Source organism: Mustela lutreola, chromosome 3, assembly GCF_030435805.1.
Source record: "Mustela lutreola isolate mMusLut2 chromosome 3, mMusLut2.pri, whole genome shotgun sequence".
NCBI lineage: Eukaryota > Metazoa > Chordata > Mammalia > Carnivora > Mustelidae > Mustela > Mustela lutreola.
Window position 1 is genome coordinate 100,007,086 of NC_081292.1, and position 26,462 is coordinate 100,033,547.

Here is a 26,462-nt window from a genome sequence, read left to right on the forward strand (position 1 = left end):
CTTTATCTTGCCTGTAAATGTCACACCTAGTGTGAAACTAGTACTTGAGTCTAGGGCAGTTTTAATGTTATTTGTCTTCAGTTTTTAAATTAAAATTTTATTTCACCAAAATATCAGTGTAGGCATTCAAAATGTCCTCGATGCATTTTTTTTTGTGTTAAATTAATGCATTTTGCATTAAATTTCATGATCAATTTTGTGTTTGATATCTATGATAAATAAATATTGAAATTACAATCCTGTGTATATATTACTTTTAAAATACTCAGATGATCAGCAAGCTTTGAACTCAATCATGCAAGATTTGGCTGTTCTTCATAAAGCCAGTCGACCAGCATTATCTTTACAGGAAACCAGAAAAACAAAAGCTTCATCACCAAAAAAGCAGGTATTTGTTTTAATATTTTAATAAATACATATTGTTGTTAAATGAGTTATTTGTCATGAATATCCCGGTCTTAGAGAGGGTTTGTTAAAGTGTCTTCTCGTTTACACTTTTAAGTCAAATATTTTGTTGTTTGTCATACATTTTTTTTTTCCAAATGGGTGTACTAGAGTATCATTTAACGTGGTAATTGCTCTCTAATGATGATATTTCATCCATTCTTAAAGCATTTAAGATAAGCAAATTGTTTTTATTTTAAAATAGTGTATTGTATTTATAAATGAGCATTATTTTGATTTTTATAAATAAAATTTGTTTGGGATGTTCAACACAAAAAGTGAGAGTATAGTATTCTATATTTCCCTTTAACAGACTAGCAAGTGTCTCATACCCTTGGTGCTAACACCAAGAGATTGTGGTATTCTTTGCTTTCAGCCCAGATTCAACAGCACCGTTCTCAGGTCGGCTCTTTTGTGGACACAATCAGTTAATTGGAGTTCACACTGAAAATGAAACATCCTTTCCCCCTCCTCTATTTTAAATGAGTGACAAAGGTGGGGGGCAGGAAAGGGGTGACTAAGAAAAAAAAATGACCTAGAAATTCTAGAAATATTATCTGATCTCAGAAATGACTTATCGTTTCATTATAGAATGATGTTCGAGTCAAATTTGAACATAGAGGGGAAAAAAGGTAAGGAAAGAAACATTACATCTTAGTTTATTGATTTAATCAAATGAGTCATAATTAAAGCCATTAAGGGTTTTTTTCTGGACTTTAGTGGAGGTTCATGGCTTACAAATTGAGAGTGGAATAGTCCTTGGTAATGTATAACATGCACTTAGACTTCAAATAGAATCTCTCAGAATTTAGGTTAAACATTAGAAATGATTAATGTTTTTATTTTAAGAAATAAAAAAGGTCATTGTATAATGCAGCCTTTAAATATTAGCATTCCTTTTATTTTTACTTGGAGGAAATTAAATATATTTCTCCTCATTGTAATTGTATAATTCCTTCAGATATATAGAATTTATGTACATGGAGTTAACATTCATAATTTTGTTTGAGAGACCTCAATCATATGATATGTATTTAATTAGTAACTTTGAGAAAGAGAGTTGGAATGATGGCTATAAATTAATCAGCAAAGGTATAAGCCTAGCCTTCTACTGGGTATCTCTATCTCAGTGTAGTGGTGGTGGGCGGTGGTGGTAATTGACAACAAAATTGCTAACAAAGTTTAATAGGAGTTAAAGAAGATGGGATTTCATTTCTGTTATTAGTGTCTCATTAAATTCATTTAATGAAAGAGCTATCCATTTTAAGGACTTTAAAAAGGCTCATAAGTCCTATAACCTGAAGAAGTAAATGTGCTTTACACAGAATTGTCTACAAAAATGGGTTATACCAGATATTCCATCCTGTTTCCCCCTATTTATTGTTCTTTTATGGATATTTCCTCAGTTCTTTTCCATTTACTGAGCACTGTTTATTAAGTATTCTAAGTACTGGTCCGTGAAGGAATAAAGACTAAAACAGACATGGTCCTTCCCCCTTACAGAGTTTACAGTCTGGTATAGAAATCTCTGAGCTTAGCTGCATGCCTCCTATGGGCAGTACAGGCCAGTCCTTTACTACATAGGAAGGAAATATTAGAATTTAAAATTTTTAAATACTTATTTGGGGGATATACTTACATGATATATAGGTGATCAAAAATGTTGAGTTGATAAGGATACAGAAATCAAAATTAAAATCCCTAAGGATAAACTTCATTCTTTTTAACCATTTCATTGCATTCCATTATGTAGAAGTCACATAGTTTAATTTTAATCATTTTCTTCATTGAACATTTTACAATTGCTTTTTTAATATTCATAAAGCAGTTTCAGACTTTATTTTGTATTTCTCTACCAAAGAGATAACTGTTTTAAATATGTTACTTAACTATGCCTAAGAAAATTAATTATCTTAAAATTCTGTCTGTATAGAATCCTTCAATTCCCCAGACCAGTTAAACTGGAAGATCTGAGATCTAAGGCTAAAATTGCCTTTGGACAGTCTATGGATCTCCATTATACCAATAATGAGGTAAACTTGTACAGTTTAACTTTCAGTTGCTCTTATTTTGGGAAGTAGTATGTTCATTTAAGAGACTTTTTTTTTTTTTAAGATTTTTTATGTATTTATTTGACAGAGATCACAAGTAGGCAGAGAGATGAGAGAGAGGAGGAAGCAGGCTCCCCACCGAGCAGTGAGCCTGATGCGGGGCTTGATCCCAGGACCCTGGGATCATGACCTGAGCTGAAGGCAGAGGCTTTAACCCACTGAGCCACCCAGGTGACCCTAAGAGACTGTGTTAGGAATATTTATTTAGGGACTGATAAGATTATGGGATGTTAGAGAAATAAAATATTATAAGTAAATTTGTGCATTTTAACTAATTGAATTTTTTTTTTTACATTGTGTAAGGCATTTAAAGATGCTACTCTGCAAGTAATTGAATGAGAATATATTGAAGCAGGAAACATATTTATTATTTAGAAGTTTGCTGCTGGGGCATCTGGGTGGCTCAGTTAGTTAAGTGCCCAACACTTGATTTTGGCTCAGGTTGTGATTTCAGGATTGTGAGATCAAGCCCCAAGTCTGGCTCTCTGTTTGGTGCGGAGTCTGCTAGAGATTCTCTCACTCTCTCTGCTCCTCCCCAGGTTTCTCTCTCAATAAATAATTAAAATCTTAAAAAAAAAAAGTTTACTGCTTATCTATGTTTTATTATCACTGTGTATACTTTTTGGTGAATTGTCTTTTTTTCTTATACTCTCCACTCGGCTATAGAGACAATAGAGCTTTAGTAGTCAGATAAGTTAAAACTTTAAAAGTATTATTTTTGTGTTAGTTAGGACATGATTAGATCATTATGTTTATGTTTGTGAGTCAATACATGTGATCTTAAGGGCTTGCTCTGGCATTGAGGAGCTCTGTGTTCTGGAAAATCCACTTTTGTACTTTCTATGAAACTCAGATTGGATTAGGTAATCTCTGAGGTTTCTTTCAGATTCTATGAGATCTCAAGATCTTGAATCTTAAAATTTTCAGGGACCCAATTTGGTTGATCGGTTAATTTGTTGTTTTCCTCAGAAAATATTTGTTGAATTTGACAGGCATAATACTATGATTTATGAATTGCAGCTCTTCATGGAGTTTATAGACTTGTGGTAGAAGCAGACAAATAATGAGTTATTCAAATACATGATATTCTTTGAAGGCCATTATAAAATACTGTGAACGTGAAAAAGAATAAAGGCAAGGCAAGTAGGTGTTCTGTTTAGATAGTACTAAGAACTGAGGTGGTAATATTTAATTACTGAGACTTGAGGTATGAAATGCCAAACTTGGAAATAGTTTGAGGGGAAGAACATTCCTGGTAGAAAGAGCAGCTGAGAAAATTGCCAACAGAGATCCCAAGATAGAAAAAACTACTATGTTTTAGGAATAGAAAAAGTGCCAATGGGAATGGAGTAATGGTAGAGAGCTTAGTAAAAATTAACTTGAGGAAACATGTGAAAGTGCTTTGCAAATGTTCAAGAATTGTGCAAATAAAATATTTTCTAATATTAGCTTTTTTTTTTTTTTAAAGATTTTTATTTATTTATTTGACAGACAGAGATCACAAGTAGGCAGAGAGGCAGGCAGAGAGAGAGGAAGGGAAGCAAGCTCCCTGCCGAGCAGAGAGCCCAATGTGGGGCTCGATCCCAGGACCCTGGGATCATGACCTGAGATGAAGGCAGAGGTTTTAACCCACTGAGCCACCCAGGTGCCCCTAATATTAGCTTTTCAAATGAGTTATTATTTAAAGCAAAAGTATGCTAATTGGTTTTCTAAAGAAACCACTTACAGATGAAAGCAGAAAATATATATTTTTTTAAGATTTTATTTATTTATTTGACAGACAGAGATCACAAGTAGGCAGAGAGGCAGGCAGAGAGAGAGGAGGAAGCATGCTCCCTGCAGAGCAGAGAGCCCGATGCGGGGCTCGATCCCAGGACCCTGGGATCATGACCTGAGCTGAAGGCAGAGGCTTCAACCCACTGAGCTACCCAGGCACCCCCAGAAAATATTTTGATAAAGTAAAAATCTATATTCAAACAAACAATATCCTTGAACAAAGTGATGAGTATCATATTACAGTAATACCTTAAAATTTCAATTTTCAAATACTTTTTGTGTTTTCAGTTAGCCATGAATACCTCTTGTTGCCTGGCCCTATGTTGGCACTTACTATTTCTGTGTGCTGGCCTTATTTCCAACTGCCAGCCCCTGAGACTGAAGGCTATTTAGAGATATAGCTGTAGGGTCTACGCAAAAGTACATGTTGGGGTGTTGGGGAGGTGATGGGAGAATGACACTCAAGAATGGGGTGAGGGGTGGGGATGGATGGGTTCCACTTAACCACAGTGGTAACTTGCTGGATAACACACCCTATATGGGCCTCCTTCCCTGACTTCCCCATTCCCCTATCAGTGTTTCCTAGAATATTTTACTGTGTAAACAGGCTTGAATTTGATTTCTTTATTTCATGGTATGATTTTAGGGGAACCAGATTATATTTTTCTTTTTGTTTGGTCTAAAATTATATCATGGGAAACTTTAAAATGTCAAGATATATTAAGACTATAATATTGTATTGATCTACCAGTCTAATAGGTTTATCAAGAAAAATGTGATTGGTTTGACATAATTTGTTCATATTGTATCTGTTCTAGCTCCTAGAATTGTTGTTTCTTTTTTTTCCTTCCAGTTTGTTTCAAATAATTTTTTCTTGAGTTTTATTGAGGATTGACATCAAGCTAATTAATCTGTAGTTTGAGGAGCCTTCTTCTATTTTCTAAAAAATTGGAAAATTTCTCCATTTTCAGTTTTTTTTTCTCATGCTTTCTGAAGAATTTCTGGTCAGTGGTTCTGCCATTCTGTATGAGTGGCCTCTTGGCAGAAATGTATTAGTAGAGACATTAGGGTAAGATTACGTTGTTTAAAAATTTCTTTCAATTAAGAGATTCTGTGAGACTGACTTCTGTAAGTTAACCATGACAAACTCCATGTATGTCTTTCAACGCTGAGGGACTTATAAAGTCTTGGTTTTGTGGACCTGTGAACAAGCAAAAAGCTCATTTATACTGCTTGTTATCCCAGTTCTGTAGCTGTTTTTTTCTAGTATAGCATAAATCCCTGTGTTCTGAAATAACTATTATTCTGTAAACTTGTAGCTTGCCAGAATTGAAACAGTGTGAAAATGTAAGCTGGGATTCGTTGGATTTGTTAGTTGGGCTTCTCTTTATTTAGTAGTGTCGAGGGAGAGAGAGAGAGAAAGAGTGAGTGTGAGTGTGTGTGTGGTGTTCGGGCAAGGTAATTGGATTTTCTAAGATCATTCCCATTTTATTTTATTTTTTAAAGATTTATTTATTTGACAGAGAGAAATCACAAGTAGACGGAGAGGCAGGCAGAGAGAGAGAGAGAGAGAGGGGGAACAGGCTCCCTGGGGAGCAGAGAGCCCGATGTGGGACTCAATCCCAGGACCCTGAGATCATGACTCGAGCCGAAGGCAGCAGCTTAACCCACTGAGCCACCCAGGCGTCCCGATCATTCCCATTTTAGATGGTTAGAGTTGAGGGAAACCTCTTTATGGGCTATTACCATGTTTCACTATGTAAAATCACATAAACAAATCTCTTCTTTCAAATTTAGGTTCTATTTAGTGGCTTTTGGGACTCAATTTTTAGTTTCCAGAAAGGGTTTATATTAACAGACAATATATCAATGTTAAGGTAGAGGGAAATAGATTTCAAGAATGGGGCTGGAATGAATTCACTAAGCAAGAAAACATGTGACTTATTTAATGTAATTTAGAGAAGCTGGGACTTGTTCGTAACTCTTAGTCCTCATTGTAAAATTGATAATAGGTGACCTTAGAACGTCTAAGGGATCACATCAGAACCATAGGTGGTAGTCCAAGAAACCAATCCGCATACTCCTCCAGATTGCCAAGATATCACATTAACAAACTGAAGAAGAACAGAATCGTTTATGTTACTGTGATTTAAACTAGTGTCTTTCCCGTAAGTAAAGTATCTTGGAAAAGTAAACAATCCAATTATTAATGAATATGTAGTTAAAGTAAATAGTCGGGTTTTCCCCTTAAATGAAAAACTGGGAAAAAAATCTTCATTGCTTTAAAATGTTTTCTAGTGCTTAAAATATAATTAAAAAGAATACTAAAGATGGGAACAGGGTATATTATTATGGTTCATAATTGATAGGAAAATGAAAGGATATTCTTTTTCCTTTTATGTTTACTCTGTGAACCAGTTATTATTTTTCTATTATTAATTATACATTATTATATTTTTATTATTATCTCTATTATTTTCTATTTGAGAAAAATTCTCAAAGAGGAAAAAAAGGCCTGGTTAGTGGGTAAATTGGAATAGTACAAAATGACTAAAGTAGCTAAAAAAAGAAATTGGGAATATAATTTCATGTACACATTAAGTAAATTTAAGTGGATTGCATAATAGAACTCACATTAGTCCAGAATTCACATTATTTGTATTTGACAGCCTTTATTAAAATAAGAGTTATTTTCCATAAAGAAATCAGCAGAGAATGCATACCGTGTCAGCTAATAGGTTTGATTACAGATGAAGCTTTTACCTTATGACATCCATTAAACAGAACAGTATTCACCAAGTGTTTGCTCTTTGCCATGTTCTGTGTCACTTATTAGTGTCCTTGTCCTAAAGGAATTTATACTGTTAAGGCCCCAAACTAACTAGGCCTTTACATTTGTGAAAGGCTTCTATACTGTACTTAAATAGAGCTGGGCAGCAGGTATGGTATATGTTCATTTTTATTCTGTCCATCCTTCAATGAGATGGAATATACAGTTGAAGATTATTGATAGTTGTCTTTAGGAACTAAGTTTACATTTTTAAAAAAAAAGTTTTAATTCTTAAGTTGTGTAAGCATGCTTTTTCATAGACTTCTCAGGTGCTTTTGTCCTTTATTTTAAAGATTTATTTATTTTAGTGAGAAAGTGAATATGTGTGCATGTGAGTGGGGGAAGGGGGGCAAAATGGGGAGAGGGAAAGAGAATCCCCAAGCAGATTCCCTGCTGAGTGTGGAACCTGACATGGGACTTGATCCCAGGACCCTGAGATCATTACCTGAGCTGAAATCAGGAGTCTGGTGCTTAACCCACTGAGCCACCTAGGCACCTTGCTTTTGTCCTTTATAACATCTGACCCATTAGAGAACTAGTGAAAGCACATACCCATATTTAGGGTTTACTTTGGATGGCTGACCCATTTAGCTTATCTGTTTAGAGTTTAATGGTCAAGTCACCAGGGTCAGATATGAGAGCCCCAAGTGGACTGTAGATTGCAGATACATTGATAGTGGCCCCCTCCATGGCAACCCTATAGATTCATTGTATTTGTGATGTTGATAAGTACTGTAATTGAGAATGCAAATTCATAGTTGCTATAGGGAGAAATGTGAGATTAATCAGTGCAGATGAAAGATAGTTCTTTTATTTTATATAGTTTTTCCTGCGTGTTCTTTAATGCTGTTTTGGAATGCAGCCTTATGGGAATATCATTAAAAATTAATCTTTAAATGTGTTTTCTAGAATTTAATTAATAAAGCAAAAAAAGTTTTTTTTGTCCTTATTCGGTCTATAATTTTAGTGGGATTTAGGATGGGAAGAGTGAAATAATCTAAATACCTTTATTCATTCAGAATTTCATTACACTGACAATTCACAGAGCCAGGGTATTTTGAAATTTGTAATTCCATGGTAACAGAGATGCTCCTGAAAGGACTTGACCTGGTGGGGTAGTTGTATGATAAATTATGTTCCTTTTGTTTAGTTGGTAATTCCATTAACTACCCAAGATGACTTGGACAAAGCTGTGGAACTGCTGGATCGTAGTATTCATATGAAGAGCCTCAAGATATTACTTGTAATAAACGGAAGTGCACAGGTATGAATTGATATTTCTTTCAGTAAGGATTATAGCATTAATGCCTGTGAAAGTCAGTTTATGAAACATAGTTACATTCTATAATCATTGATTCTTTTTAAGTATAATGAAATACTGAATTGCTATAGCTTATCCTTGCTCCTCAAAACCAAGTAGGCAGAATTATAAATACGTATAATATACGTCACATCTGGAACTAATAGAAATACTAAAAATTTAGGAAGGATTATGCTGGAATTAAAATTTCAGAGAATAGATTTGGTAAGACCTATAAATAATACAGAATATCTGGGTTGTATTTGGTAGGGGAAAGGATTCTGTTTGAAGCCCCAAAGGGGAAGAATAGCATTAATCATCCTTTTTCCTTTGTAGGCTACTAATTTAGAACCATTGCCATCACTAGAAGATTTAGATAACACAGTATTTGGAGCAGAGAGGAAAAAGCGACTTTCTATAATAGGTAAGAATGCTACTGTCTGAACCATAAAATGGGCAGTTTCTCAATTTCTTCTCCATCCTTTAATGTACGTAACACCTAAACATAACCATGATAAATAGCAGCTTACCTCTGTATTCTAATTTTTCTAAACTGTGTTCTAGTTTCTGATGTTCCTTGAAAAGTTATATCAAGTGTTACAAGATTAGCAGTCTCCAACTTAAATATTTGTTTTCTTTATGTACTTAGGGTATTTTAATATTTAAAAATCCAAGTAAAACCTCAAAGAGGTTTTATTTTTTTATTATTTTTTTTAAAGATTTTATCCATTCATTTGATAGAGAGAGATCACAAGTAGACGGAGAGGCAGGCAGAGAGAGAAAGAGAGAGAGGGAAGCAGGCTCCCTGCCGAGAGAGAGCCCGATGCGGGACTCGATCCCAGGACCCTGAGATCATGACCTTAGCCGAAGGCAGTGGCCTAACCCACTGAGCCACCCAGGCGCCCCTCAAAGAAGTTTTAATTACACAAATAAACTGGAGGGAAGAAATTAAAAGAAGTAATTCTAATATACTGAAATTAATGGATGGACCAAGTTCATAAGTCTTTCTCTAAGTTTTAGTCATTGCAGTCCTATCAGAATGAATTGCTGAGAATTTCCAGATTATTGCTTTATTAGTATTCAGTATTCATCATTAATAATAGATCGTTAAGATTAAGCATGTAGTATACAAAGAAACAATGGATTTTCTGTATTGTCAGTTTTGAAGGAGGTCTAGTAGAGAGGTGTGGTCAAGGCAGAGGAGCTCTAAACTCCCTAGTTCTGTGTATCTTCTTCAGTTAGTATAAAACCTTAATTATCTGCATTTTTTATGTTAAAAGTATTACATTGCTCAAAAACCACTGGTGTAAATGTTTTTTTAACAGATAGGGCAGTGAGTGTGATCATTTAAGACAGCATGAAAACAAATGTGTGGGATGGATTTGAAAGGGAAAAGTAGAAGAGGAGGTGAAACAGGTAAGAGGGAGAAAGCAGAAGAGGGGGCAGAATAAGAGATGTGGTTGGGAATCCAAGACTAGTAACAGAAGAGGATTGTTAATAACAAAAGAAAAGATTAAATTGGTGTGTGGGACCCTCCAAAATCCGTTATTCATCTTCTGTTCCTTTCTAATAGGTGTGAGGTGATATCTCATTGTGGCTTGATTTGCATTTCCCTGATGATGAGTGATGTTGAGCATCTTTTCTTGTGTCTTTTGGTAAAGAAAATGAAATGCGATGAAATTGGAAGAAAAGCTAATTTGAAAAGATATATGCATCCCTGTATTTATTTTAGCATTATATATAAGCCAAGATATGGATACAACCTAAGTGTCCATTGATAAATGAATAAAGATGTGGTGTGTGTATATATATATATACATATATATATATATGTATATATATATATACATGCTATATTACTGGGTCATAAAAAAATGAGACCATCCCATTTGTGGCAAAACAGATGGACCTAGCGGGTATTATGCCAAGTGAAATAAGTCAGAGAAACACATATACCATTTGATTTCACTTACATGTTGAGTCTAAAAAACAAAACAAATGAATTAACAAGCGAAAAACCAGACTATTAGACAGAGAGAACAAATGAGCATTTATCAGGGGAATGGAGAGTTGGGCAAAATAGGTGAAGGGGATTAAGAGGTACAAACTTCCAGTTATAAAATGAGTCACGGAGGTGAAAAGCACAATGTAGGAAATATAGTCAATACTATTGTAATAACATATGGTGATAGATGCCAACTACACTTAACCAGTGGCGAGCATTAAAATTGTCAGATCACTATGTTGTATACCTTAAAGCTGTTTTAACATTGTATATCAACTAGACTTGGGTAAAAATAAAATAAATAAATGAAAAGAAAGATGGGTTATCAAGTAAGGAGATGAAGAAACTTTCTTCACAGTTTTTCTTCCCTTTCTCCTTTTAGGAATGAGTATATTGATCTTCTTTTATAACCAAGGGTATATGGAAGGAATAAAAATACTAGGGACAGTGTGATCATAGGTGTTACAAGGCTTAAGTTAACCTCTGGCTCAGAGTTGAGTTCCTAATTTCAGAATCAAGTAGAAAGTTATGTTTTCTGTGCACATTCCTTGGCAATCATTTTGTTCTCCTTCTCCCTATCTCCTCCTCACTAACAAATCCTGACATATACTTACAGTGACCACTTTTTATAAGGCAAAGCCTTTTTGCTTTAAACCTGACCAAAACTTAAATGCTCATATAACTTTCTTGTATCTTTAGTAGTTTAATTTCAAAATATTCAGAGAAAAGGGGAGAGTTGTTAATAAACATAGTGTTATTTCTATAAAATCAGGTAAAAATAAAGTGGATTATTGTCTCATAAGAAATTATATGATTTGTTAGATGAATACATTAGATTTTCTCATGTTCAGAACTGTGAAGAAATTTAAATGCCAGGAATATGGCTTATCATAAAACTCAATTTTAAAGTATCCCAGAATAAAAGCCAGAATTCCAATTTGAAAATACTCTAACAGGGCCTAAGGAATTTAAGAGTAATCTCACTTTAGGTTTCTGTGGGTTTTTATTTTTTATTTTTTATTTTTTTTTTTTAAAGATTTTATTTATTTACTTGACAGAAATCACAAGTAGATGGAGAGGCAGGCAGAGAGAGAGAGAGAGAGAGAGGGAAGCAGGCTCCCTGCTGAGCAGAGAGCCCGATGTGGGACTCGATCCCAGGACCCTGAGATCATGACCTGAGCCGAAGGCAGCAGCTTAACCCACTGAGCCACCCAGGCGCCCTCTGTGGGTTTTTAAAAAAAAAATTTTTTTATTCTGTTCAGCTAACCAACATACAATACATCTTTAGTTTTTGATGTAGTGTTTAGTGATTCGTTAGTTGTTTATACACTTTAGATTTCTAAAGATTAAGGAAAGGGAACAGGAAGAGCATCATGGGCCAAATATGCAGAGCATATGTTCAGTATGAGTGATTTTACCACCATAATACCCTTGCAAAGGAGGATTTAGTCTTTTTTGTTTGTTTAACCGAAGTGCTGGCTTTATGTATTTTTTAATCTATTTTTTAAATTAAAGTATGATTAACATAAAGTGTTATGTTAGTTTCAGGTGTACAATTTAGTGATTCAACAGTTCTGTACATTTCTCAGTGCTCATCAAGATGAGCATACTCTTAATTCCCCTCACCTGTTTCACCTATCCCTACATCCACCTTCCCTTTGGCAACCACCAGTTTGTTCTGTAAGAGAACTTGTGTCTTTAGTCTTGTGTTGACAGCTGAGGAAATGGGTTGGTGGGGATTGGGCAACTTTACCAAAGACATACAGTTGGTGAATAACTAGAACTGAGATTTAAACAGGTCTAAAGCCCACATTTTTTCTACTACATTATGATGCTTTCCATAAATCCCGTTAAAGGGTAACATATATCTTGATACAAATGACCCTTGGAAGTTCAGAAGCAGTGGCATCTTTAAAATCTTTATTATAATATCAGCCCCGTTAGAGGAATATACCATCTAATAAGTATAAATAAATATTACAGTGAGGTTAATTATTATAGTAGGGTGGAAATTTTAAAAGGTATAAATACATTTGCAGATTTATAGAAATGTTTGGATAAGTTTTAATAAAAACTGAATTTTAGTGGCTAAAATTATTGGTACTGCAGTCCAGAAATCTTGTGTGCATATTTAATTGAAACAAAAATTAGTTCCCAGTTGATATTTATAAAACTGTATAATTTTTTTCCTTTGAGGTCCCACTAGTAGAGATAGAAGCTCCCCACCCCCAGGATACATTCCAGATGAATTACACCAGGTTGCCCGGAATGGGTCATTCACCAGTATCAACAGTGAAGGAGAGTTCATTCCAGAGAGTATGGACCAAGTAAGCAAAAGTTGGATGACATTTTTCATTTCACTTAAAGGGATGTTGTCAGGATTTGTGTGATTTGGTTGGTATTTTGTATGTGTGTGAGTGTGTGATCTTTTCTCCCATCCCATATCTTCCCTCTTAAGTGAACAAAATAGTAAAACACATAGGAAAATGCCAACTAAGTTACATGAGCCTGTGAGCATTCATGTATAAAAAAAGCTAGAATAAGGCTGGTTTTCTTACTCTACTCATCTATAAATAAATGAAAGCATTTGTTTGTAATTGTGGGGTTAACATTCAGATTTTTGACATTTGAAAGATCCAGTAAACTGCAGATATTTAATTTTGTGAAGCTTAGGTTTGTCAACTTTGTAAAACATTTTTAAGTATTATGTAGTAGTCATGGTGTCATTATTCTCAGTTTGAGTGGGGCTGTTCAGTGTTCAGTGAGTAAAGTTATGTGAAATCTTTTAGCTTTTAATTATTTAGCTAATAGTCTATAGAAAAAATATTTTTCTCTTAGGAAATTTTGCAGTTACCTACCTATAAGGGATCACTTTTTAAAACATTAAAAAATTAGTAACTCAGGGGGAGGTGACTGCTATTGGATAGGGGGTCTTTTGGGTACTGAAAGTGTTTTCAGATACTGGTGAGAGTTGCACAGCTCGCAGTATACTAAAAACCACTAAATTGTGCACTTTAAATGGGTGAATTTTATGTTATATGAATTATATCACAATAAAGCTGTTTAAAAGAAACTGGTAACTTCTGGTTATATCACTTTGAATCATGGAGGAACTCTTTATTTTTTTAGATGCTGGACCCATTGTCTTTAAGCAGTCCTGAAAATTCTGGCTCAGGAAGTTGTCCATCACTTGATAGTCCTTTGGATGGGTAATATTGATTGTAGTTTTTATTTTTTACTGTATACGGGTAAACGTGTATATATAATATGTGAGGAATGTTAATTGATACTTGTTCTATACTTAGGGCAAATGAATTTTTTCACAGTTTGGACAAATCCCTTAACCTTCTGGGACTCAGTATCTTTATTAGGTAAAATGAAAACTTGATTATAATGAGTATTTCTGCTTACCATAATTCTATGTTTGAAGCTAAATGCAAACTTAGAATTTATGGAGTTTACTTTTAAAAATCCGTTGGTGGGATGCCTGGGTGGTGCAGTTGGTTGAGCTTCCAATTCTTGATTTGGCTCAGGTTATCTGTTACCCACCCCCACCTTTTCCATGTGTGCATGTGCACATGTGCATACTCTCTCTCAAATAAATTAAAAAAAAATACTTTGAGTTTTGGAGGTTTCTTGAGTTGTTTCACCTGTTCATAATTTCATTCATTCTGGGACCAAATTAGTAGCTTACTTTCTTGGTAGTTGTGGCCCAGTATGTTGGCTGTCATTTAAAACTTAAGTACTTTGTGAAATAGCTGTTCAGAATTATAACCTGGGTGAAGTTACAACTATGAATTTTTTGTTACAGGTGTTCCTCCTCTCCTGGTATCAATAAACAGTGTTTACATGCAGCACACAGAGTCCATAAAAATCTTTACTTATTTGCTCTCCTCTGGGATTTCTTTTTGGAGCAAATTCTGAAAATATAACTAATATTTTATGGGAATACACATGTAATTTTCTTTCACCTGTGCATGTGAAACCTTTGTCTGTGCCCCTGTCTACCTCAAGATAGATACTGAAACATTTAAGAAATTCAGGAAAATAATGTAAAGCTGTATATTGAGCACTTAATATTTTAAAGACACTGTCCTTAGCACCATGCATCATACATACCCACTTGATGAGTTGGAAATTATTATCTTGTTTTTATAGATATGGTAAGTCTTAGTAAGTTGATAGGTATTCCAAGGCTGCAACTGCTAGTTAAGTGGTAGAACTAGTTTTGAAACACAGGTGTTTGCCAGCAACCATAATTCCAAAACTTATATTTTTACTGCTGTGCCCTATGGGTTAATTTTAAAAGCCAGGCTTTTGCCTCCATGCACCAAATAAGTGTTAAAAAAGAAGTCTCTTGGGACGCCTGGGTGGCTCAGTTGGTTAAGCAGCTGCCTTTGGCTCAGGTCATGATCCCAGCGTCCTGGGATCGAGTCCCACATCGGGCTCCTTGCTCAGCAGGGAGCCTGCTTCTCCCTCTGCCTCTGTCTGCCATTCTGTCTGCCTGTGCTCGCTCTCTCCCCCTCTCTCCCTCTGATAAATAAATAAAAAATCTTTAAAAAAAAAAAGTCTCTTTTTCTCAGTTAACATTTCAAACTGAGCTCCTTTATTCTTATGTGTATGTTTATAGGTATAATTTCCACACATACATACAGATACTGATATTTTAAATGTCTTATTTACATACTTTCTGTTCATTTAATGTGACATTTTTTATTTTTAGAGAGAGCTATCCAAAATCACGAATGCCTAGGGCACAGAGCTACCCAGATAATCATCAGGAATTTTCAGGTTAGACTATCCATATTCTGTGTGTTTAAATATTTATGTCATTAGGGGCGCCTGGGTGGCTCAGTGGGTTGGGCCTCTGCCTTGGGCTCAGGTCATGATCAAAGGTGCTGGGATCAAGCCCCGTGTCGGGCTCTCTGCTCAGTGGGGAGCCTGCTTCCTCCTCTCTCTCTGCCTGCCTCTCTGCCTCCTTGTGATCTCTCTCTGTCCAATAACAAATAAAATCTTTAAAAAATATATATGTTTATGTCATTAAACAATGCTTTGGCTGGGAGGAAGAGGGGAATTAAAAAAAAAAAATTAAAAATGTGTAAATGTGTTTTTTATTTAAAACTAGAGATACTGGGGGCACCTGGGTGGCTAAGTGGTGAAGCCTCTGCCTTTGGCTTGGGTCATGATCCCAGGGTCCTGGGATTGAGCCCCGAATTGGGCTCTCTCTCTGCTTGGGGGGGAGCCTGCTTCCCTTCTCTCTCTCTGCCTTCCTCTCTGCCTACTTGTGATCTCTGTCTGTCAAATAAATAAATAAAATCTTTAAAAAAATTAGAGATATTGGACTTTTTAAATTAACATATAACTTTCTTATGTTTCAATAGACTATGATAACCCTATCTTTGAGAAATTTGGAAAAGGAGGAACATACCCAAGAAGGTATCATGTTTCATATCACCATCAAGATTATAATGATGGTAAGTTTCTGGCAATTAGACCACAAGACTAATTGTGACTCAAAATAAAATTAAAGACTCAAAAATAATATTGAAATTTTAAAATACCATAAACCATTAGAAATAAATTTGTTCCTAAATCATTTAGTTTTCTGTTGAAAACAGTTTTTTAAAGGAATTAGGTAACTAAAACTATAATAACGTCTTAGGTTTAGGCCACCTTATCTCATAATACTTACCTTTCCCTTAAAAGAAAAGGTATAATTAAAAATGATATTAACTAGAAAATTACTCCTTGATGATGAAATTCATACTTGCTTTGTCCTTTCAAGGAAAAAAAATGCTACCTATAAATTTTCTCATTTTCTTACAATTGGAAATAAGAATAAAGTAGATTTTTTTCTTCTTTTTGTACAGAAGTAAGGGAGAGCAATGATTTTATGAATGCATGTGTATGTTTTAACAAAAGAGATTGTTTGAATTTATATTCAGATCCTGTTTTTCCCCACTTTTCATTTCTGCTTTTTTTTTGTTGTTGTTCCTTACCTTTTCTCTTCCTTATACCTTGTATTTTCATTTTTGACTTCATGATTCAGTGTTAAGGATATTTTCCTTGACCTTTAAAAGAAAAATACTACTCTTTCTCTTTTTTTTTTAATACTGTTCTTAAGTTTAAAACATGTAATCAAATAAGCATTGCTAGTTCTATTTCTTAGCCTTGTCAAGTCTAGTCACAAGACAGACATTTGTACCTTATTGTACAAATTTTAAATACATTCAGTTAGAACATGAGTAAAATTGTAAAATAATTATATTTTGATTTTGTAGGTCGTAAAACTTTTCCAAGAGCTAGAAGGACCCAGGGGACCAGCTTCCGGTCTCCTGTGAGTTTCAGTCCTACTGATCACTCTTTAAGTACTAGCAGTGGAAGCAGTATCTTTACCCCAGAGTATGATGATAGTCGAATAAGAAGAAGGGGAAGTGACATAGACAATCCTACTTTGACTGTAATGGACATCAGCCCACCCAGCCGCTGTAAGTAATAGAAATTGGCACAGTGAATGTTTAGTAGAACCTCCGCAGAACTTTATAGTATTAAAAACAATAAATACCAAATCAGTGTCAGGGTGAGGCACACTTCTCAAAAAAGATAAAAAGCATGTTTCTAAAGTTGGTTGGAATATCAGGTATAAAAGCACAGTATTACTGCTAATTACTTTAGCTGATTCTTTTCTCTTTTGTTAGTAAAATTGTTACCAACTTGTCATTTATTTAAATATGACCATTAAGATGTAATCTACTGGGGAGAATGGTGTGTAGAGAAATGATTATAGTACAGTATTTAATCTAGATCTTAAATGTGAGTAGGATTCACCAGTTCAGGAGGTAATATCTGCAGGAAGACATGCCATGTTCTGAGAATGGGGAATAGTTCATTTTTGGCTAAAGTGGAGAATATCTTACTTGAAACAATAGGAAAAGGACTACGATGGTAATTAAGGCCAGATTATGGAGTATTTGGACTTTATCATGTAAGTAGTGCATACCAAGATTTGTGCTCAAAGGTATTTATTGCAGCAATATTTGCATACTTCACATTCATCCCTTTTGTGCTAGTCTTGTCATATTTGACTTTTACATTTGTGACCTTGCTTTAGACAGCTATTTTTTGAAGTAATTAAAAATAAGAGGGGCGCCTGGGTGGCTCAGTAGGTTAAAGCCTCTGCCTTCAGCTCAGGTCATGATCTCAGGTTCCTGGAATTGAGCCCCGCATCGGGCTCTCTGCTCAGCAGGAAGCCTGCTTTCTCCTCTCTCTCTGTCTGCCTCTCTGTCTACTTGTGATTTCTGTCTGTCAAATATATAAATAAAATCTTTTAAATTAAAAAAAAAAATTAAGAGAAGAACATTATTTCTGTAAAGATGTGATGTAAAGATGTGATGTAAAGAACATCACTTTATTTCTGTAGACCCAGGAGTTTATAGATAATAAATTATGTAGATCCGGGATTTTACCAGGTATCAAATTCTTAAAAGAATTGCCTTTAACCTTTCTTGTGATTTGTGAATTGCCTTTAACCTTTCTCTGCTGGTAATGAATTCTTTCAGCTTTCATTTGTTTGAAAAAGGTCTTTTTCTCCTTTATTCCTGAAAGATTTTTTTTTTTTTTTCTGGGTATAGAATGCTGGGCAGGTTTTTTTTTTTCCTGTTAGCACTTTAAAGCTATTTCTCCATTTTCTTCTGGCTTGTATGCTTTTTGAGGAAAGGTCTGCTGTAATTCTTATCTTTATTCTTCTGTATTTATTTATAATTTATGTACGTATATTTATGTGTGTATGTATTTTTCTTTATTCTCCCCTCTGGCTGCTTTCAAGATTTTCTCTTGTTAGAATGAGAATGATACTTTTTCCAGCTTTCTGCATTGTAAGCAGATGGAAAAATAACTACAAACATTGCTGCAGTAAAGATTAGAAATAGTGCATCTGACAATCAGTGGTATTCTGGATTGAGTGAAAGATGCTATTACATTTTTTTTTTAAAGATTTTATTTATTTATTTGACAGAGATCACAAGTAGGCAGAGAGGCAGCCAGAGAAAGAGAGGAGGAAGCAGGCTCCCCGCGGAGCAGAGAGCCCAATGTGGGGCTGGATCCCAGGACCCTGGGATCCTGACCTGAGCCGAAGGCAGAGGCTTCAACCCACTGAGCCACCCAGGCACCCCTGCTATTACATTTTTAATTGTGGGAGGAATATAATCTCATTGGAAAAAATAAGACATGGGGATATATGAACTTGTTGGTGCTTCAAACTCTCAGAAAATTGACTAAGGCAAAAAATTTTCAAAGTGATGATCATTGTGAATTAGAATGATCATGATTTTCCCTTATTATGTCTAAGCTTATTCAGTTAAGGATATCAGTAATGCAGTTATTCATTTAGTCCTTAACCATTTGTGTGTCGTCTGGCTGTTTCATTTTAAGATGATGTTCTTTTTTAGCGCCTCGTGCTCCAACCAACTGGAGATTGGGCAAACTGCTTGGCCAGGGAGCCTTTGGCAGGGTCTACCTCTGTTATGATGTTGATACAGGGAGAGAATTGGCAGTTAAACAAGTTCAGTTTGACCCTGATAGCCCTGAGACCAGCAAGGTAAGAATCACTGCACAAGCTGCTTTGTCACATTTACAAGAAGCATTTTTACTAAATAAATATAACACAGTAGAATTTTTTATTTTTCTTCATACAGATTATTTGCAAAATAAATCAGTCTGTAATTAGATATATTTATTTACTTTGTACTGTGAATTGTTTTTCTCATTAAGTGCTCATATTCCTAATCTGATTTATTTTTGCTTTAATATACCATCAAGGACTGTTAAAAAAGTTACTGTTTAGAGACTTTAAAATGTTTATTCCTTGGGAAGTAAAAATTTCAGAATGAGATCACCTTGATGGTCCATGAAGTTCAAATGTTTTGCTTTTACTAGCAGTGCTTTAAAGACTTAACAGTGAGTTCTGTCTTTCAGGAAGTAAATGCACTTGAGTGTGAAATTCAGTTGTTGAAAAATTTGCTGCATGAGCGAATTGTTCAGTATTATGGCTGTTTGCGGGATCCCCAGGAAAAAACACTTTCCATATTTATGGAATATATGCCAGGGGTAAGTTAGTACATCATTTGAAAATAGACATCTTCTCTTTAAAGTCTTAGATGAGGAAAGAAAAACAAGAACTTTGATTATAAAATGTAAAACTGTAAGGACATTTTGGAAGTTTTGAATTACAGCTGGGTAATATAATTTTGTTCAGTATCTTCATTTATCTTTGTATTTTTAAACTCATTTTTATTTTTATGTATTTTTTTAATTCATTTAAAAAAATGCTGAGGTGTACTAAAATAGGTTACATCCTCAGATTTCTCTAAATGCTCTTAAAATAACCATAGTAGCTGTTTTAATGAAACCAGGATCCAGTCCAGGATCACACATTACCTTTAACTGTTATGTCCCTTACTTCTTTTTTAATCTAGAACATTTTTACATGACATATATTTGACAGACACTAGGCTAATTCTATTGACAATCTCATCTCATAGATTTCTCTGATTGCATCCTCATGGTGGTGTTTAATTTGTTCCTTTATCCTCTTATTTCCTATTAACTCCAAGTTAGATCTGATATCTAAATTAGATTAGGAGACATACAATTTCTGGTGGTTCACTATTAGTGATGCGAAGAATGAATGTTGTATTAGGATGATTGACATCTGGATTTCTCCAGTGTAAAGTTTTGTATTTTTCTGAAGACCAGAAAGTAATCTGAGCTATTAGTAATGGCATATAAGAATATCTAGTTCCTGGGGTTCCTTGGTGGCTCAGTTAAGTGTCCAACTCGTGGTTTCAGCTCAGGTCATGATCTCATGGGGTTGAGATTGAGCCTTGTGCCCCACATCCAGCTCCACTCTCAGTGGGCAGTGAGTCTGCTTGAAGATTCTCTCCCTCTGCCCCCCCCCCACTTGTGTGCTCATGTTTTCTCTCTCACCCCCATCTGTCTCCCTCTGTCGCTCAAATAAATAAATCTTTTTAAAAAAGAGTATCCAGTTCCATTTCAACCATTTATCTAAGGTTTTTTAATACAGATTGGTAATCATTGCCCGAGTCAGTAGTTTCAGTAGGAGTTGCAAAATGTGACTTGTCAACTGTCATTCCTTCTATGTTATTTTTAGTATTTGTAGGGTACATTTTAATAATTGATTTTCAAGATGGTGTTATACTTACCCCTTTAAAAATACATGTATTCATATAATTTAACAGGTAATATATTAGGAAAAGATTTGATTTATGGGTCTTTAAGTGGATTGTTTATTAGAATTATATGTTTCGGGGCACCTGGATGGCTCAGTGGGTTAAGCCTCTGCTTTTGGCTCAGGTCATGATCTCAGGGTCCTGGGATGGAGCCCCCACCTCAGGTTCTGTGCTCAGCTGGGAGCCTGCCTCTTCCCTCTCTGCCTGCCTCTCTGCCTACTTGTGACCTCTCTCTCTGTGTCAAATAAATAAATAAAGTCTTTAAAAAAAAAAAGAATTATATGTTTCCTGTATCAGGTTGCAGTTTAAGCTTATGGGTCAGTAAAAACTGTGGATCAGTATCTGGTAGTGGTGGTCATAATCATCCTGTTTCACAAGATCAGCAGTTAATTTCTTTCTTATCATCATGAATAATTAATTGTTTATTTCAAAGATCCTGTTGACAAAGTAAATTTGTTTTTTTAAATTCCTTTGGAAAACTGATGGGTGGGATGTATTAAATGCCATAGAAATTTTGAAGATTTTTGACCAATATATATTTAAATTAGAAACAAAAGGATAATTCTGAATAGGTGTGAATAGGGATCCAGATTGTTGAAGATAAGATTAAATGGTTAATTGGCTAGAACTGATTTACATCACAAATGGAGATGAGTAATCTTATAGATTTAGCAATCTTAAAACTAAGCTAGGACTATTCAGGAAGAGTTATTAGATCATGTTTCTCATTAGCTCTGCTTGGTTTTATAAGAGCAACTATCTCTTCAAAGTATAGGCTGTCACTGAAATAATTTTACTGAAATAATAGTTCATCAACAATCTTAAAATGAATTATACATATGCCAAGTTTCATATATGGGCCAGACCTACATGATCTTAGCCTTACTGAATTTCCAAGTTTGTGAATGATGCTACATATTTTCTCTCATTAAATTTAGTATGATGGATCTCTTTGTGCCCTAGATTTCATGCTTTGCTCAGATTGTTGTTCTATTTTTCAGTTTTCCCAAATGTAGCATTCTCTTCCTTAGTTTATCTAGAACTACTTTCAGAACAGAACCATAACTTTATTTTCTGTCCCTGGACTATCAGTTGATTTCTCGGATACGAGAGTTTTTTGCTGGCACAGTACTTGCAACGCATTCTGCTTGTCACACTGAAGAAGAGAACTCTTTTTTTGGTACATGGGAGTAAATAGCACCAGTGGAGCTGTTAGCAGCCAGAAGCCACTGCAACTGCCCAAGGCCCAGAAGAGCCTTAAGTCTGTCACTCATTTTGCAGCCTACAAGTATTTAGGGGCTTATTATTTGGACAACTCAGTTCTAGGCGTGTTATTTTTGTGTATTACTACAAGTAGAGACACAGTAAATAGACTGAACAAACAAGCCACATTGACTTACAGGTGCTTGGCTGCTTAAGGCTTTCCACACATGTGTTTGCAGGTGTGAGTCAGCAGAATTGCATCTTGCTGTCCCGTCCCTTCAGGGATTGCTCATGAATATTGGAAACAGCAAATGGTTAAACCTATAAAGTCTAGGGGATCTACTTTCATATAATATAGTACACCGCAGTCTAGAACTCAAGGAAAGGCAGAAACATTTGGATATATTCTCTGTTTAAAAGAAAAGATTCTGTCCTTCAGGAAGAATTTTATTCCCATCTTTTAAAATGGTGATTAGTCATCAGATTCTCACATTGGAATCTAGAGTAGGGAAGGTTTTTCAAAATTCAAGTGCCAGGGGCGCCTGGGTGGCTCAGTGGGTTGGGCTGCTGCCTTCGGCTCGGGTCATGATCTCGGGGTCCTGGGATCGAGTCCCGCATCGGGCTCCCTGCTGAGCGGAGAGCCTGCTTCCTCCTCTCTCTCTCTGCCTGCCTCTCTGCCTACTTGTGATCTCTCTCTGTCGAATAAATAAATAAAATCTTTAAAAAAAAAAAAAAAAAAAAAATTCAAGTGCCAGGGTCTCACCTCAGAGTGATTCAGCATTCTCAGAGATGGCACCTCATCCTGCCTTAAAAAACATGTAAGAAAATTTGAAGTTCTTCTTTAATACATTTTCACATGTTTTAAACTAGAATGTTGAGTATAAAAGAAAAACTTTAAAAATCTCATATGTGTTTTGACTATTTAATCATATCCATTCTTTCTCTTAAGAAGTAAAGTAGCAGATAGCAAACAAAATAAATAAGATTCAAGTAGGGAATATGGAAAAGAGCAAGCAGGAAAAACAAAAATACATTCGGGGCAAAAAAAGCAAGAATTTAAAAAACATGATTTCAAGGAACAAGAGATAGAACCAACATAATCATGGAAACAAGGTCATCAATCAAAAAAATAGTTTAAAAGGCTTCTTTCAACTATGACCATATTCTTCCACAGTTCTAGTCAGGGAATATAGTAGAGTTTTTATGTTGCATTAGGTGGCATATAATGTCCTTACTGAGAATTCCTGTACTCTTCAGCTAAAGCCTCCCACTCACAAACTGCGGATCCTTTAAAAAATAAAGATTTAATAGTAGTTTTTATTTCAAACCATACTATAGTTTTCTTTTGTTTTCTTTTATCTTAGGGTTCAATTAAGGACCAATTAAAAGCATATGGAGCTCTTACTGAGAATGTGACTAGGAAATATACCCGTCAGATTCTGGAGGGCGTACATTATTTGCACAGTAATATGATTGTTCATAGAGATATCAAAGGTAAGTAATGAGGTATTTTTTTATTTTACTTACACAGTTTTTTTGGTGACTCTGAATGAAACAAGTGATATGAGTGAGAAATTTAGCATTTAGATTACTACGTCTGCCTTTAAAACATCTTAGGAAGCAATTCTGCTTTCTCACTGACACAGTCAATGTTCCTACTTGTCCTGATGTTCACATCTCCACAAGTGGGTAGATCATCTCTGGGGGGTCCACAACATCAGTAAAGTTTAGATGATCATGAAAATGAGACTATGTTTTCATACATAGGACATAGCATTAGAATATAGTGGTTAAGAGTAGGGGCTCTGACATCAGCTGGCCTGATGCAGATTTGGACTTGATCCATCATTGTATAACCTTGGACAAGACACATAATCTCTCTATGCCTCAGTTCCTCATTTTTAAGGAAGATAATAATAGTGTCTAACTCCAGGTTTTGTATGAATTAAATGATTTAATGTATATAATATGCTTAAAACATTGTATTTAGAAAACACTCAAAAGTTAGCTATGCTGATGACATACTTTATGTTGAGATCATATTTTTAAAGCCATGGGAATGGACGTCATTACCTAGGGAGAGAATAAGAAGAGGGAAGGAGAGAGGCCAAGACTTGAGCTTTGATGAACTCAAGCTCAGTTAAACTCACTTTTTAAGACTCTAAAAACTCAACAGTTTTCAGGGAGCAGGTATGTAAGGAAGTGCATGATGTGAAAAAAAAGCAATTGGCTGAGGTGTTTCAAATTTGAGAGTGCTTAAAACTTTGTACCGCAGAGCATACCCAGAGGTCTGATTCTGTAAATATTGGGTTGTGACTCACATTTAAAGATCACTTTATGGGGCACCTGGGTGGCTCAGTGGGTTAAAGCCTCTGCCTTCGGCTCAAGTCATGATCCAGGGTCCTGGGGATCAAGCCCCAGATTGGGCTCTCTGCTCAGCAGGGAGCCTGCTTCCTCCTCTCTCTCTCTGCCTGCTTGTGATCTCTGTCTGTCAAATAAATAAATAAAATCTTAAAAAAAAATAAAGATCACTTTATTTAATCAGTCAGTAAGAATAAATACGCACACACATGCAGCTGACCCTTGAACAACACAGGTTTGAACTATGTGGGTCCTCCTATTTGTGGATTTTTTTTTCATATAAACTGTAGTACCATAAACATATTACTTCTTTATGACTTTAACATTTTCTTCTCTCTAACTTACTTTACTATAAGAATATAGTAGATAATACATACAATATACAAAATACATGTTAAATGTATGTTATCAGTAAGGTTTCCAGTCAGCAGTAGGCTGTTAGTAGTGTCACATCATAAATATGGTCATATTCAGACCAAAGAGACATTTCTACCCAGTTTCTGGTGACAAAGTAAAATCTGCTGCAGAATGCCTGAGCCAAATTGCTTGTATGGGATGGAGCTTGCTAGTGAGTCTGAGAGAACAAGGACATGGCTCATGTTCTAAAAGAAATAGGAACCTTTCACCTCAAGTTCTGTCCAGCATAGACCTTACGAGTCAAGTGATAGTTTAAAGAACCACAAAGGGAAATTGTTTGAGTGAATTATTCTATTAGGAATAGGCTCTATTCAAGCCAGTTTCTCTTGCTTTCATAATGAGAAAAGGTACAGGAACTGAGGACAGCAACCCCTCAGGGGATCCTCATCTAACCTTGCCAGAAAGAGTGATAAACTATTCTGGTAAATGAGGTTGGAAGCAAGCAGATTTATAAGAGAAAAACTAGATATAAAATTGGATACGCAATATGATCTCAAGCTTGCAAAATTAAAGTATGACCTAGGAAAAGAATTTCCATATAATTAAGTGATTATTTCGAAATAGCAGGATGAGTGATGATTGTTTTCATTTGTGTGCTTTTTACTTTTTCTGTATTTCCCAAATTTTTATAATGTGCAACTTTTTTTTAGTAATTTTTAAAAAAAATTTATTTGACAGATCACAAGTAGGCAGAGAGGCAGGCAGAGAGAGGAGGAAGCAGGCTCCCTGCTGAGCAGAGAACCTGATGTGATGTGGGGCTCAAAGTGATGCAGGGCTCAATCCCAGAACCTGGGGTCATTACCTGAGCTGAAGGCAGAGGCTTTAACCCACTGAGCCACCCAGGTGCCCCATAATGTGCAATTTTTATTTATTTTTAGTTTTGATTTTTTTTTCTCATTGCACAATTTTTTTTTTTTTTTAGATTTTTAAAAAATAATTTATTTGACAGAAATCACAAGTAGGCACAGAGGCAGGCAGAGGGAGAGAAGGGGAAACAGGCTCTCTGCTGAGCAGTGAGCCTGATGCGGGGCTCCATCCGAGGACCCTGGGATCATGACCTGAGCTGAAGGCAGAGGCTTTAACCCACTGAGCCACCCAGCTGCCCCTCATTGCACAATTTTTATATGGTGAGGGAAAGGGAAAGATAGTTGGTTTCTTTTAAAGTTTAAACCCACAGGGGCGCCTGGTCTTGGAATCAAGTGCTCCATCAGGCTCCCTGCTGGGCAGGAAGCTTGCTTCTCCCTCTCACACTCCCCCTGCTTGTGTTTCCTCTCTTGCGGTGTCTCTCTGTCAAATAAATAAATACATAAAATCTTTAAAATAAATAAACCCATGAATTCATAATGAAACTTAAAAACTATTGATTATTGTTGCTAGAGAACCAATTTGTTATTCCATAATAAGGTTCCTTTACTTTGCTTTTGTGTTACAGACTACTACAGAGGACTAAATCCTAGGTGAAAGGAAACTTACCTTTATAGAAGCATATTGGCTAACAAATGAAAAAGGAATAATAGCGTAGTGCCATTTTGCAACCACTAAGGAATTACTAGATATAAGTACTAAATATGAACAATTGTTGACATCACTAAAATGTTGCTGGAGATAGTCCAGCATTATGTACTTCTTATTTGTAGAATAATAACATCATGTACGTAAACATTTTTGCCAAAGAAATTGGACCTGAATCTGATCAAGCGTGTAGATTCAGCTACTGAGTTTTAGAACATATATAGGACAGAGGAACATGTTAAATGACTCCTTAGGA

General features: G+C 35.4%; 1 protein-coding gene across 1 annotated transcript in view; it reads left to right on the forward strand.

Moving 5' to 3' along the window:
• The window catches only part of MAP3K2 (mitogen-activated protein kinase kinase kinase 2), an 86,087-nt gene that overhangs the window by 46,803 nt on the left and 12,822 nt on the right, over nucleotides 1-26,462 (forward strand). The window contains exons 3-15 of the mRNA XM_059166563.1: nucleotides 270-388; nucleotides 1,036-1,076; nucleotides 2,378-2,477; nucleotides 8,312-8,425; nucleotides 8,798-8,885; nucleotides 12,663-12,793; nucleotides 13,596-13,675; nucleotides 15,190-15,257; nucleotides 15,848-15,940; nucleotides 16,748-16,954; nucleotides 18,914-19,062; nucleotides 19,440-19,571; nucleotides 23,281-23,410. Coding sequence (XP_059022546.1) covers nucleotides 270-388; nucleotides 1,036-1,076; nucleotides 2,378-2,477; nucleotides 8,312-8,425; nucleotides 8,798-8,885; nucleotides 12,663-12,793; nucleotides 13,596-13,675; nucleotides 15,190-15,257; nucleotides 15,848-15,940; nucleotides 16,748-16,954; nucleotides 18,914-19,062; nucleotides 19,440-19,571; nucleotides 23,281-23,410 — 1,452 coding nt within the window. The remainder of the gene's footprint in view (nucleotides 1-269; nucleotides 389-1,035; nucleotides 1,077-2,377; nucleotides 2,478-8,311; nucleotides 8,426-8,797; nucleotides 8,886-12,662; nucleotides 12,794-13,595; nucleotides 13,676-15,189; nucleotides 15,258-15,847; nucleotides 15,941-16,747; nucleotides 16,955-18,913; nucleotides 19,063-19,439; nucleotides 19,572-23,280; nucleotides 23,411-26,462) is intronic.